This window comes from Eucyclogobius newberryi, unplaced genomic scaffold (genome assembly GCF_026437365.1).
Source record: "Eucyclogobius newberryi isolate DKJ021-1_F unplaced genomic scaffold, fEucNew1.0.hap1 SCAF_20, whole genome shotgun sequence".
Taxonomy (NCBI): Eukaryota; Metazoa; Chordata; class Actinopteri; order Gobiiformes; family Gobiidae; genus Eucyclogobius; species Eucyclogobius newberryi.
In genome coordinates, this window is record NW_027315835.1 from 14752115 (window position 1) to 14766708 (window position 14594).

General features: G+C 40.5%; 1 protein-coding gene across 1 annotated transcript; it reads right to left on the minus strand.

Annotated features, from left to right (window-relative positions):
• Window positions 1-9956: 9956 nt before the first annotated feature.
• Window positions 9957-13917, minus strand: galk1 (galactokinase 1). Its single transcript, XM_072455958.1, has 8 exons — window positions 13699-13917; window positions 12997-13177; window positions 12599-12718; window positions 12303-12438; window positions 12059-12240; window positions 11781-11931; window positions 11473-11635; window positions 9957-10126 (listed from the first exon to the last, which is right to left on the minus strand). Exons 1-8 carry the CDS (start codon window positions 13858-13860, stop codon window positions 10049-10051), a joined length of 1173 nt encoding a protein of 390 aa, XP_072312059.1. The 5' UTR covers window positions 13861-13917; the 3' UTR covers window positions 9957-10048.
• Window positions 13918-14594: the final 677 nt, after the last annotated feature.

The window sequence follows — 14594 nt, forward strand, 5'->3', positions numbered from 1 at the left end:
ATCACCTTGTTCCGCTGATAAACACGTACGACCTGGAAAAAGCACCTGTTAGGTGTCAGAGACTTTTGATGCGCTTGATGAAGTTCAACCCAAACTGTTCATGTTCCAGGAAAGCAGCTTGTTGTGGCAAACACACAACAAGCTGCTTTCTCGTAACCCCCTGTGTCTGTATCTGAAGTAAAAGCTTATGTTCAGGCAGTGATTAAAACAAGGTTTACTAAAGACAGACAAAACAAAATAAGAGAGGCCCCACGCAATGTTGACATTCTGCAAACTGATTTGTTACACAATTGAAAGCTGGCCCTACGATTTGTCCCACTTGCCTCACAACCTGCTCAAATATTATACAGTTATAGCTCACCTGTCAGAAGTCAGTGGACTTTTAATGCACGATGACTGCATTGTTATTCCGCACATGTTTGGACTTCTATGTCATTTCTTCAAACACATAAACATTATTAAATAATAAATGCCCAGCAAACACATGGTGTAACATATTATCAAAAAGGTGCTTTATAATTCACAATAAGCTTTTGATTTGTCCCAAAAGTTCTCGCTGTTCAGAAATCTTCAAAAATATCTCTTTTCCATTGTGGAAATGAAGCATTTGAAAAAGGTTTTTCAAATGCTGCCAGCTGCTTGGATGAGCACACACACTGTGACGTCACACATTCGATTCTGTGAGGACAGCTTTATATAACATGCATCAGTTATAACAATGACAAGCCCTGGTTCACACGCCTAGAAGACATTGGAGATGATCGTGGACTTCAGGAAAGTCACAGCTTTTCGCCTAGACTCCCCCATCACCACCGTGGACTCCTTCCGCATCCTCGGCATCACCATCGCTCAGGACCTCAAGGGGAAGCCCACCATCAGCTCCTTCATTAGGAGGGCCCAGCAGAGGATGTACTGCTTGGAAAGCCAAGCTGCAAGCAGAGATGATGGTGCAGTTCTAAACAGCCTACATTGAGTCCATCCTCACCTCCTCCATCACCGTGTGGTACGCTGGAGCCACAGCCGGCGACAAAAAGAGACTACAGCTAGTGCGCTCTGCTGAGGTTATCGTCTGCAGACTTCCATTTCTGCAGGTCCTGTACGTCTCCAGGACTAAGGAATGAGCAGGTCGGATCACAGCTGACCCTAATCACCCTGGATATGGGACTGTTTGATTGCACAAACTGTCCCATATCCAGGATATGACTGACTACAGCAGCCTACTTTAAAACTAAAGCTTGGTGACTTAACATTTGTAACTCTTGATTAAATTGTCCTAATTTAAATCCTAGATGGTAAAAAAGGATAATTTGAATTACATTTTCATATATATTAAACCACCAGTGGGGAGCTAGCTAACTTGGATATAGAATTGCTAGCCTGGTTCTCCGTGGCGTTTTTCTGGTTTTTATTAGACATGTTCCCAAAATTAGTGTCCAGTTTCTTCATGTCTACTCCCACGCCAAGATATCGAGTCTCCCCAGATAAACTCGCAATAGATGATGTGTCTGGTTCGATGTCCCTTTTGTGTTTATTCTAATGGTTCTGCTTTGATTTGCTTACACTGAACAAATAAACTACTAAAAGGTGTGAATGGACCAGTTTGTGTATAACAAAGAGCTGATCATTCTGCACACATTTACCAAATTGAAAGACATTTTTTTACAATTGAGTGTCTAAACCCTGGGTGAAAAAATTATGTATCTAAAGAATTTGCGAATCCTTTCAATTAAAGACTTTTTCTTTTTCTTTGCCGTATTTGTTGCTTTGCTTGTGTTTTTACTTCTGTCTGTTTTTTTGGTTCTATTGCCACGCTTGGGATTACACAGAGAGCAGCCGTCCATTTGCACAGTTTTGACCGACTGGTTGGCTTTGCTGCATTTACTTTTGTAGTTATCATCGCTTTCTGTTTCCTTATTTCCACTGACCCATGGAGTTGGCACACGCTCTTGAATCTTTTGCCTTCTTTCGTTGGTGATTTCCAGAGTGCTCTCATTTTTGGAGTTGGAAAGATGTGTACCTATTCTTGCAGTTTTCTTGCAGCTTTCAGGGTTTATTCTATTGCCACCTTGAGTACACTTGGGCATACACGGAGAGCGGCCCACATGTGGACTTGCTACTTTTCTGCTTGGTTCATTTTGTTTAACAGAATTGACTTGCTCAGTTTTGACCGACTGTTCGGCTTTGCTGCATTTACTTTCAAAGTTATCATCACTTTCTGTTTCCACATTTCCACTGACCCATGGAGTTAGAACACGATCTTGAATTTTTTGCATTATTATGTTGGTAGTTTGCAGAGTGCGATCATCATCAGAGTTGGAAAGATGTTTACTTTTTCTTGCCGTTTTCTTGCAACTTTCAGGGCTTATTCTATTGCCACCTTGAGTACACTTGGGCATACACGGAGAGCGGCCCACATGTGCACTTGTTACTTTTCTGCCTGGTTCATTTTGTATAAGAGGATGGGCTTGCACAGTTTTGACCGACTGTTCGGCTTTGCTGTATTTACTTTCACAGTCATCATCACTTTCCGTTTCCACATTTCCATTGACCCATGGAGTTAGCACACGCTCTTTAATTCTTTGCATTTTTATGTTGGTGATTTCCAGAGTGCTCTCATCTTTGGAGTTGGAAAGATGTTTACTTTTTCTTGCGTTTTTCTTGCAGCTTTCAGGGTGTATTCTATTGCCACCTTGAATACACTTGGGCATACACGGAGAGCGGCCCACATGTGCACTTGTTACTTTTCTGCCTGGTTCATTTTGTATAAGAGGATGGACTTGCACAGTTTTGACCGACTGTTCGGCTTTGCTGCATTTACTTTCACAGTCATCATCACTTTCTGTTTCCACATTTCCATTGACCCATGGAGTTAGTACACGCTCTTTAATTTTTTGCATTATGTTGGTGGTTTCCAGAGTGCGATCATCATCAGAGTTGGAAAGCGGTTTACTTTTTCTTACAGTTTTCTTGCAGCTTTCAGGGCTTATTCTATTGCCTGCACCTTGAGTACACTTGGGCATACACGGAGAGCGGCCCACATGTGCACTTGTTACTTTCCTGCCTGGTTCATTTTGTAAAAGAGGATGGACTTGCACACTCTCTTGAATTCTTTGCATTTTTACTTTGGTAGTTTCCAGAGTGCTCTCATCCTTGGAGTTGGAAAGCGGTTTACTTTTTCTTGCAGTTTCCTTGCAGCTTTCAGGGCGTATTCTATTGCCTGCTTTCCTGCCTGGTTCATTTTGTAAAAGAGGATGGACTTGTAGAGTTTGGACCAACTGTTTGGCTTTGCTGCATTTACTTTCGTAGACATAGCTTTCCGTTTTCACCTTCCCTCTGACTTGTGCAGTTGACACACACTCTTGAATTCTTTGCATTTTTACTTTGGTGGTTTCCAGAGTGCTCTCATCTTTGGAGTTGGAAAGCGGTTTACTTTTTCTTGCAGTTTCCTTGCAGCTTTCAGGGCGTATTCTATTCCCACCCTGAGTATACTTGGGCATACACGGAGAGCGGCCCACATGTGCACTTGTTACTTTTCTGCCTGGTTCATGTTGTAAAACAGGATAGACTTGCCGAGTTTTTCCCGACTGTTCGGGTTTACTGCATTTAATTTTGTCGTTATCGCCACTTTCCATTTCCATAATTCCACTGAGCGATGGAGTTAGCACACACTCTTGCATTTTTTGCCCTCTTATGTTGGTGGTTTCCAGAGTGCGCTCATCTTTAGCGTTGGAAAGATGTTTACTTTTTCTTGCATTTGACTTAAAGCTTTCAGGAATACTTAAATGGCCACCTTGAGTAGATTTGGGCATACATGGTGAGTGGTCTACATCTCTAATTGTTACTTTTGTGCCTGGTTCATTTTTTATAACAGGTTGGACTTGCACAGTTTTGACCGATCGTTCGGCTTTGCTACTACTTTCGTAGTCATCATAGCTTTTCATTTCCACATTTCCTCTGATAAATCCATTGGGCACAGGCTGTTGAATTTTTAGTACTTTTACATTGGTGGTTTCCAGAGTGCTCTCATCTTTGGAGTTGGAAAGATGTTTACTTCGTGCAGCTTTCTTGCAGCTTTCAGGGCTTATTCTGTTCCCACCCTGAGTACACTTGGGCATACACGGAGAGCGGCCCACATGTGCACTTGTTACTTTTCTGCCTGGTTCATGTTGTAAAACAGGATAGACTTGCACAGTTTTGACCGACTGTTCGGCTTTGCTGCATTTACTTTTATAGTCATCACCGCTTTCCATTTTCACATTTCCACTGATCCGTGTAGTTGACACACGCTCTTGAATTTTTTGCATTTTTATGTTGGTGGTTTCCAGAGGGCGCTCATCTTTGGAGTTGGAAAGAGGTTTACTTTTTATTGCAGTTTTCTTGCAGCTTTCAGGACTTATTATATTGCCACCTTGAGTAGATTTGGGCATACACGGAGAGCGGCCCAAATCTGTAATTGTTACTTTTCTGCCTGGTTCATTTTGTACAACAGGTTCAACTAACACAGTTTTGACCGACATTTCAGCTTTGCTGCATTTACTTTTGTAGTCATCGTTGCTTTCCGTTTCCACATTTCTACTGATCAATCCAGGTGGCACACGCTTTAGAATTGGTGGCATTTTTACGTTGGTGGTTTCCGGAGGGCGCTCATCTTCGGAGTCGGTCAGATATTGACCTTTTATTGAAGTTTTCTTGCAGCTTTCAGGGCTTATTCTATTGCCACCTTGAGTACACTTGGGCATACACAGAGCGCGGCCGACAGCTGTACTTGATACTTTTCTGACTGGTTCATTTATTAAAACAGGCGGGACTTTCACAGTTATGACCGACAATTCGGCTTTACTGGATTTACTATTGTCGTCATCGTCGCTTTCCGTTTCCACATTTCTACTGACCAATCCAGGTGGCACACGCTTTAGATTTGTTTGCATTTTTACCTTGGTGCTCTCCACAGTGTGCTCAGCTTTGGAGTTGTGTAGATATTTACTTTTTATTGATGTTTTGTTGAAGCTTTCCATTTTCAAATTATTAATTGTTACTTTTCTGTCTGGTTTGACATGCTGTAAGGTTTTTTTGATATTTTGTCGTTTGACACTATAACCTTTAGAGCTTGACAAGGAGCTTCTGCTAACAATGGAACGGTGTGTAGAACTGTGACTGTCAATCGATCTTCTAGGGTAGGCTGTCTGCTTCATAAAGGGGTGTGTTAGCGCCCTTTCTGGGGTGAGCCTTTTCACTGGATTAACCTGCAGGATTTTATTCAAAAAAATAAAAAACTGCCTGGTCTCCCCCCTATCATCAACAATTGACTTTGTGCGATATTCTGCCATGTTGTCCAAACTGGTGAAATATTTTGACATATATTTGCAGGGATGGTAGGGCTTTTGTGTATCATTTACGTATTCTTTGGGCGAGTTCAGATGATAGCGGCCATGTGTTTCCTTGAAGAAGTGGCCCGAGAATTTGCCTTCTTTGAGTTGCTGGACTTCAGGCATACCTTGGATCTGTATAATAAGCCTCATCATTTCATATTCACATTTAGTAGGAAATAAATGCTCGCCCATGAATAAAAATGCCAGCACACAGCCAACACTCCATATATCAACTGCCTCGTTCAATTTTGTTCCCAAAGACACTTCTGGAGCCCGGTATCCAATAGTCTGGATGTCAGAACCAGGAACCATTTTTTCCACAGTGGCCGAAGAGCCAAAATTGATCAGTTTGATTTTAAATGGTTCAAGTTTGTGGTCGATCAGCATGATATTTTCTAGCCTGAGATCCCCATGAATCAGTTGGTGCTTTGCCAGTTCTTCTAATGCTTCCAGCAGCTGCTCGGTAATGTAGCGAATGTCCGAAAGGTCAAGAGGTTTCCTTTGTCTTCTACACATGAGTTCAGACAAAGTGTGATCCAAATGCTCCATGACAATACAGACATGTTTCTGATATTTAAAAACCGTAATGAACTTCACCACGTTTTTACTAAGTTTCTTGAGCACATTTGCCTCATTTTTGGCGTTGATATTGAGTTGAGATATTTTTATAGCTACAATTTTGCTTGAAGAACAATCCAAGCACTTGAATACATTCCCATGGATGCCTTCTCCTTTCTGCTTTTTTATCAAGTATTTTCCAAAATCGCCAGAAATAAAATCGTTTTCTTTGAAAACAATTTCTTGTGTGTTCAAGGACATTTTGTTTATTTATAGTTTTAAATACTTGTGAGTGTTTTTAACTGTCCTGCGTACCAGACTGTTGTTTTGTTTTATGGCGGTTGGTATCCAAGTGTTACATTACAGCCAGACTTTATTACTTAGACTTTATTCTCTGGTATCCATGTGTTATTCTTTCTTCATGGCGGTTGGTAGCAAAGTTAAGTATCTTTCTGTTGATGACATCACAAGACCAAAGCCTTGTCACAGAACACGGCAACGGTCTGACGTAACGGCATATTCTAGAATGTGATGAGGTCATAACCTCAGACGAAGGGCAGCAGTCACTTTTCCCTCTTGATGGCACTGGACTTTGCCATGATTTATTCACACATACGCAGGAGCGAAACTCTGAGTCTGAGGTGATTTATGAATTATTATGAATTATTTTTAATATAGGTAAGCCTATTATTATTATTATCAGTAATAATAATAACAATATTCATAATAATAATATGCTATTATAAGGCCGGTGGCTCTCACGTCCCACCTGATGAAGCATTGATCTATCATAATATAGTTCCCTCAGTGTACGGGACAAAATTAGGAAGGAGAAAGACTGTTCGAGCTGACTCATAAGAGACGGAAATCTACGGGAGACAAGAGATGCGATGCGATTCGTCGCTCTAATAAACAAACGCACGTGTGTTGTATCAGTCCGCACGGGAGAGTGCGCATGCGCACTTCCGCCTGCGTTCTCAAATCGACGTTCTCAAGTCTGACAAAACTGAAAAAAAATTATTTGTACCTGAACCATGTCATCTACCTGTAGAAATGTCAAAACCAGTCCTACTGTTGATGTTTCTAGTTCAGATAAAGCAGAAAAAACATTTGTACTAAAACAGGCTGATGTGTCCGTAGAAGGTCAGTATCCTGTATGCGACAGACGACCACCTACAAGGTTAAACTTATAGTCTGGATAGTGACCAATGTTTTTGCTGATTAGCTGTGTTTAACTGTATCAAGGAGTTAAAAACTAAAAAAGTAATATGTATGATGCTAATCCTTGTGCACCCCAAGAAAGCAATACAGCCATAATCATTAGTTGCTCTCATAACAGCCCGGTAACTACTTTGAAGCGACCTTATCAATGTGCAGTGCCAATTAAGCTTTTCATCAAAGATGACTCCTAAGAATCCCACTTCCCTGACCTGTTCAAGTACTTGCTATATAACTTTAGAGAGACATTCTTATGCTGATTATAAAACTTAAATCCCCACTCCAGAGTCTACTGCTCAACCTGCTGTATTGCTCTTTTTAGTTTCTTCTCAATAAATTTAAGATTTCTACCTCTCACCCACAATGCACATAAAGGCTTCTTCCAACAGATTGATCTACATCTTCAAAGATGTTATCAATCATGACATTGAACAAAATAAGGCTGATTCCATTTTCTACCTAATAAACCTGAGCAAACTGTACCTTCTCTGGTAAAAACCTTATCCAGTTAAACAACGTTCCCTTCACACCAGACTTACGCAACACCAGACTTATGCAACTTGAACCCTCGAAGGTTCACAAGTCCAAAGGTACACAAGTCCAAAGGTTCACTAGTCCGAAGGTTCTCTAGTTAATTTATCTGATCAGGGACATTTAGACGAGACACATTTTAATGAACCACAACTTGGACACAGTAGCTCACACATCGCGATATAATAACCATTCAAAGACCAAAATGTGAAAAAAAAAAATACAATTCACACATGTGAAAAGTTGATTAGGCCTTTTTATACAGATCTGTATTAGCAGAAGTTGACAGAAATACAGTAGTTAATGTAGTGTACATCTAGGGGTGAAAACTATTTGAAGTACTGCTAAAGTATCTATTGCTCTATAAAGGTGAGTAGCTGCGTGTTAGACACAATATAAACATGTTACATCTCCAATTCTGTATGTTGTCTCAGGTTGTTACCAAGTTTTATACCATTCGAAACATTCAGGTGTCATTTATGTTATGAAAACAATGTAACCATTGTCAGTTCTCTTTACATATTTACAATGAACACTGTCGACCACAAAAGGATGAATGAATATTGCTGAGTAAAGGTTGAAATGGTTGCCCTGTGGAAAATAAAATAATAAATTTATTAATGAGCAGTACATTCATTTTCTACCAAATGCACATACACACACACACACAAAGTAAAATGATAAACAAAAAGGGAGCACCTACCTCGCCCTCCGCTGGCTTTTTGCTGCTGCAGTATCTGGATTGTAAGCACTGGGCCACAAGACATCATCTGGTCGGGATGACTTATTCTCTGACATTAATTAAATTTGATCTACAGGAGCCCTTATGCGAGCTGTAAAACAGCTGCAGTACATCCAGAACGCTGCTGCTCGGGTCCTGACTAGAACCAGGAAGTACCATCACATTAGTCCTGTTCTCAGGTCTCTGCACTGGCTCCTGTGGCTCAGAGAATAGACTTTAAAGCAGCTCTGCTTGTGGACCAGTCTCTCCATGGCCTGGCACCAAAGTACATCTTGGATATGTTAGTGCCATATGAACCATCTCAGACTCTGAGGACCTCAGGGACCGGCCTCCTGCTGGTGCCAGAGTCAGGACAAAACATGGGGAATCTGCATTTCAGTTTTATGCAGCTAAAATCTAGAACAGTCTTCCTGAAGATGTGAGACAGGCTTCTACTCTGACAATGTTCAACTCTAAGCTAAAAACAGTTTTGTTTAGCTGCGCATGACTGAAAGGATTTTTCTTTGCACTCTTCTCTTTTGTTTGTAATTTTATTAGTTTAGACAATCAGTTGGATTGATAATTTTTAATTTAGTTAATTTTATTGTATTTCTGTGTCTAATTTCTTTGTGATTTTAATGCATTTTTCCTGCTGTGTGAAGCACTTTGAATTGCCTTGTGTATGAAATGTGCTCTACAAATAAACTTGCCTTGCCTATTGTACATCCATGACAGAAGCAGATATAGATGTCTCCGGTCATACAGGTACTTAATATTAACATTATTGACATGCAGCCATGTTTGTTATTTTGCAATTACACAGTTGAGTGTGATATAAAAAACAAAACAAAAAAAACACTATACACACCTCCATCTCCCTTGATTTAATTCAAATGTTCACCAACTTCTCCATCCAAGGCTGCTGGATAGTTGTAGATGTCGAGATATAACACAGATTAGCTTTACTGTGCTTGTTATGTCACTTAAGCGCTATTTTATACAAGATGAAGTACAGAGGAGTGTGGCTGCAGAGGAGACAGACGAGTGGGCATGTGTATGTGTTTTGCAGACAGGGAGGCGCAAAGCTCTCAGAGTCCAGTTTCTGAGCTGCAACCAGAGTTTAAAGGAGAAAATGTAAACACATTCCTGTTTTACATCTGTAATAAAGAAATCTGCCTTCATAGCGAGAGTGGGATTCGTTTTTTGCCTCAGACGCCTTGCATGTATCACCAGTCGCAGTTAAAATATATGACGACGAATAAAAATAGCTCATGACAGATTTTTTGGGACCCAGTCCGCCATTATTTGTAGTGAAACCTCTGCTGAGGATTCTGGAGTCAGGTCTCAGTGCGGCTGGAGCGCTCACCACCAGCTCCTACTCTGCAGCTGACACGCTGCTGAGAGTGAGGGTTTTGTGATTATTTTTTTAAGCAGAAAGATATCTATTACCATTTAGTTTTTTTCACCAGGATAATAAAAGGTTGAATGAACATACAATGATTGTACAAATATGCCCTTAAATCACATAACCTTAATTAAAAACAACACAAAAACATCAGTACATCACTCATTTATTATTCAACTGCCTTCACATTTTGCTGCCTGAATGTTTCATTAATATAAGAATCTTGCTTGTCTGCGCAAACGGCAATCATGTACTGAGATTTAGAGGTTGGGCTCCTTCTGATGGGGTTGTCACATAGAATGTGGCATTTCCACTGTATCGCTCCTGGAAAAAAATAGATATTTAAAATATTGATAAATACACTCAAATACACAAATAGAAATATTACAATTTAAAACATTACATTTTTTATAGCTACACTGATGTATAAAAATAAACAACAAATGGTTATTATGTAACACTGTTAAAGTGTTCAGTAGGTATTTGAAGATCCAGAATTCAATTCAATGTATTTTTGTAGAGCAAAAATCACAAAGCAGTTGCCTCACAGGGCTTTAGCGACCTGCAGATGACCTCCAAACGTTACCATGTTGACTGGAATGTGGATATAAGGTTTTTACCATGGTACCATCCCACTACCTTTGGGGAGATGTATGATGTCTCTGCATACATAGCAGAGGCTTCACGCTTTTAAAGTCGGAATAAACGTTTTCCTAAAATGACTGCTTTCTAAAGAGACTTTGTCCACAAGAACAACTCTGGAGCCAAAAACACTCAGTACAAAGGCCAAAGGAGGGTGGTTCCTCTGATACAGTAGAGCTCATCCAGCCAGATGAGGAGCAGAAGAGTGTTTTACCGTGATTATTATAGCTCTATGTAACTTTTCTGGTGGGGGTTTTGATATATACGTATAACATATTTTGTTTTACTGCACAAAAACATATATTTAAAAATATTCTTACTATGAGAGGATTCGCCTTTATACAGACCTGCATTCATGTGGTCCTCGGGTGCTCGGAGTGTTCAAGTGCTTTTCATCTCGGGAAGTTTGTATTTTGATGTCCAAATAATAAAATAACTGAGTCTGCTCTTCAAGCAGTAAGCGGAAAGATCTGTTTTTGTTAGAATGTCGAAAAATTATAAACGTTTTACTTTAGCAAGCTAACGGTAAGTCTGTAATTAAACACTAGTGTCTGGGCTTTCTTGTGCGTGAGGTAAGGTTTTGAAGTCGGGCAGCAGTTTTTGACAAGAGTTACCGAGTTGTGCCAGCGTTAAACTCAGAAAAACATTGTGCAGAGTTCCTGAGAACCACATGAATGCAGCATAGGCCTGGTGGTGCCACCTGCTCGTCTCCAGAGATACTTAGGTATATCTATATGCTTTCCAAGCAAAGCATATAGATGACCTTGAATATGTTTTCTGAATTAAAGTAAAAATAAATATATAATTTTCACCTTCAAAAACGAGGTATAAAACTTATTTTCTATATTGTATGCCATTTTCTGTGACCAGGTCTGAACTGTGTACAACTGTGAAATAAATGTAGTCACCAGTATATAGTAATGGAAACATTTGATTTAATTATATTCATGTTGTTATTTGTTGAATTGTCTGAATGAGATAGCTCGAATCTTAAGACAATTTAGTTCAGATCTAGTTCAGTTTTCTACCTTAATGTGGCTGATTGTTCTGCCAACAGCATCGGCCTGCAGCAGGGTCACTGTACATCCCCCAAAACCGCCTCCGGTCATTCTGCTGCCAAACACACCCTCCACCTCCAGAGCAGCGGACACCAACTCATCCAGCTTCGGGCAGCTCACCTCGTACAGGTCCCTGACAACACAGCATGTGATACCCTTCTAAAATGCCAATCATTTATAATTGAGTTATGAGGGCTGATCAGAATATAGCTAAAATAGTTAGCTATAAAGACACTTTGTGGCACACACTGGAATTGTGGAACCTATTATGTCTATACCTGAGGGAGTTGTGGCTCTCTACCATTAGCTTGCCAACGTCTTTGTAAGCTCCACTCTTCAAAGCTTCAGCAGCTTGTTCTGTTCTTTGTATCTCCTCAATGACATGCCATGCGCGCTTGTAAGTTACTGCATCCAGTCGGTCTTTTGCCTCTGAGGGAGAGGAAAAGATATAGTTAATAATGGTATTAATAGAAATGAGTTAGATATGGTATAATATATAAAGCATATGTTGCACCTCTATCAACATGAACCCAACATGGGTTTTATAGCGTAATACCTTCCAGTTCCTTCATAGTAGCTTCTCGCAGGCTAGCCTTCCCCAGGCTGATAGCAGCCTGCTCACACTGCTTTCGTCTGGTGGGATACTCACTGCCAGTCAACGAGTGCTTTACATTGGAATTAGTGATTAAAATGACAAGGTTGGTATCCAACAGAGGTACAGGCTTGGCCTCCATGGACCTAAAATCAAAGTTAACTAAAGTCAACAATACTTTTATTTTTGCAATTTATCAATTTATAACCTGCAATCAATAAGTAGAGCGTGGTCTTTTTGACCAAGAACAGAAACAAACTGGTCCATAATGCCACAGGGAACCCCAGCATGAGAGTGCTCCCCCTGCTGACAAGCCACTGCCTTAGCCACTTTATCGCCATCATCTGAAACCAAAATAAAACCTCAGCTTGAAAAATATTCCTGAAAGTTAACTAAGCTTATAATTTACAATGATCAGTACAATATACCAGCAATAAATAATATGTCATCAACAACAGTTTGCTGACATATTATGTATGATAGAGTACATTGTTGGACCGTCACCTGGCTTGAGCTGCTGTAAAAAAGAGTAAAATGCCACCTCCAGTGAAGCAGAGCTGGACAGACCTCCCCCAAGAGGAACACTACTCACTATCACTGCCCTGAACCCTGGGACAGGAGAAGCTGTGGAGGGAACATAAAAGCATTTGGCTATCACACATGAATGACTGTATATCTGTAATCATAATGATAATGATTATGCTATGACACATGAGGAGCCAAGCAGCATTTCCTCTCAAACACATGACAAGGTGTCTCTCATTAGTACAAGGTATATTCATTTATAGAACTGAGTACAGAAGTTTATAATATAGAAAAATACAGTCAAGTTTCAACTTGCATATATACAGTACGTTGTAATCATGAAAAAAATGCAGCAGAACTGATCTTAACTCTTTTACCTCTATAATGGTGTATAACTCCCTTGACATAGTTTGCCCATCTAGGTTTTCCAGAAACCAGATCAGTCTGCAGGTTGAAGTCCACTCTCCGAGGCTGGTCTGCATCCTCATTTAATGTGACTATGCAGACATCGTGACCTGAGTTTTGTTTGCCAACAACCACTGTCACCATTGGCAGGGCCTTTGGTTTAACAAACATAATGATGCACAGTTAGATAAATGAACTCAAAACCAACAAAAAGTAGTTACCCCAACAAAAAGGTTCAATGTGTAACTTTTCTGGTCTCCATGAATATGTTCATGGAGTTGATCATACTTTGCCTGGAATATACACTAGGGCATTAAACACATCCATCTTGCATTTATTTCATTATGGGTGTTTTTATAGCGTTCATTCACTGTGAGCCAGCACGCCTCTCCACACACCTGACATGTAACGTGGCCTGCTGGTCTCAGTTCAGAGCAAAAACATCCACGGAAACACCAGAAAATGCATCTTTGTAAAATGTTAGCCATGTGCTGCAATAAAAAGTATAAATTATCTGATGGCTCCATAATAGCTCCATTAAATGAGGCGTGAGGCACCTGCTCGTCTTCACTGAGATGAAGATTGCTTTAATGTTCCGCAGTATGTCATTAAACCCATCCATCTTGCATGCATTAACTTGCTGGTGTTCATATGGTCTAGAAGTAAGTAGTTACCATTGGCAGGACAAAGCCTTCATTGTAGTCCGTGTGCTCTCCGATCAGGTTGACTCTGCCCGGTGCACACGCGGCCTGCTGCGGCTCCTCTCCGAATTCCTGAACAAACTTCACGCGAGCCTCTTCCACAAGCTCCGAAATGGCACGCACAGCACTGGCCATGGCACCAATTCTACACCAAAAACTAAACAAATAACGAAAGATTCACTTACAACTTAGTATTAAAAAGATAAGATTGTGCGGGTGATTTACAGTTCTCGTTTGATTACTTCCTATAGTGATTCAATTTTCCTGAACTTTGCGTCATATCCCTGATCACTTGTCTCCTCGATGCCTAGGCTCCTTGATCCCGCCCACTGAAGATAGAGAGCCAATGGAAAACATCTTACCTCTGTCCTCAGTGGCTGTGACTGGTCGGATTTACTGCTGAGGGAACGAGGAGTTGAAGTTTTGAGGAGGCACGTTGAGAAATTGGATGCACCCCAACAGTCAGGTGATTTTTCTGACTTCCTACAAGTTCCTCGAATAGTCCCGCTTTCAAGAGCCATGTTTCAAGAGCTGTCATTTTTAGAGAAGCCATCCGCTCCCGCTGTTATTATTACAATAGTTTTATTTAATGGTGCCTCGGTCAATGTGCTGCGCTCGACTAAAAGTCTCACTCGCCCTGGTGTAACATTGCTGCAAACCGTCAGAAGTGTCAATTAGATTTGGGTCATGAAATAACAGTATGATGCGATATAACTTACGCCCTACATCTGAGGCATTATATATTGCCTCCCTCACTCAACATTTGAAATAAGACGAACAGGAGCGGTTGACAATGCACCAATGCACCATGATAAACGCTACACTTATGGCGAAGTGGATAGATAAAGTGTCTTGCACAAGGATAAAAC

What these genes read in the sequence shown, in the direction of transcription:
- galk1 (XM_072455958.1), bottom strand. Translation starts at nt 13,860, where the DNA reads ATGGCCAGTGCTGTGCGTGCCATTTCGGAGCTTGTGGAAGAGGCTCGC. An exon ending in AGTTATACACCATTATAGAG is followed by an intron (nt 12,719 to 12,996) that starts GTAAAAGAGTTA and finishes TTCCCTCCACAG; the next exon opens with CTTCTCCTGTCCCAGGGTTC. An exon ending in GCTCTACTTATTGATTGCAG is followed by an intron (nt 12,241 to 12,302) that starts GTTATAAATTGA and finishes CTTTGATTTTAG; the next exon opens with GTCCATGGAGGCCAAGCCTG.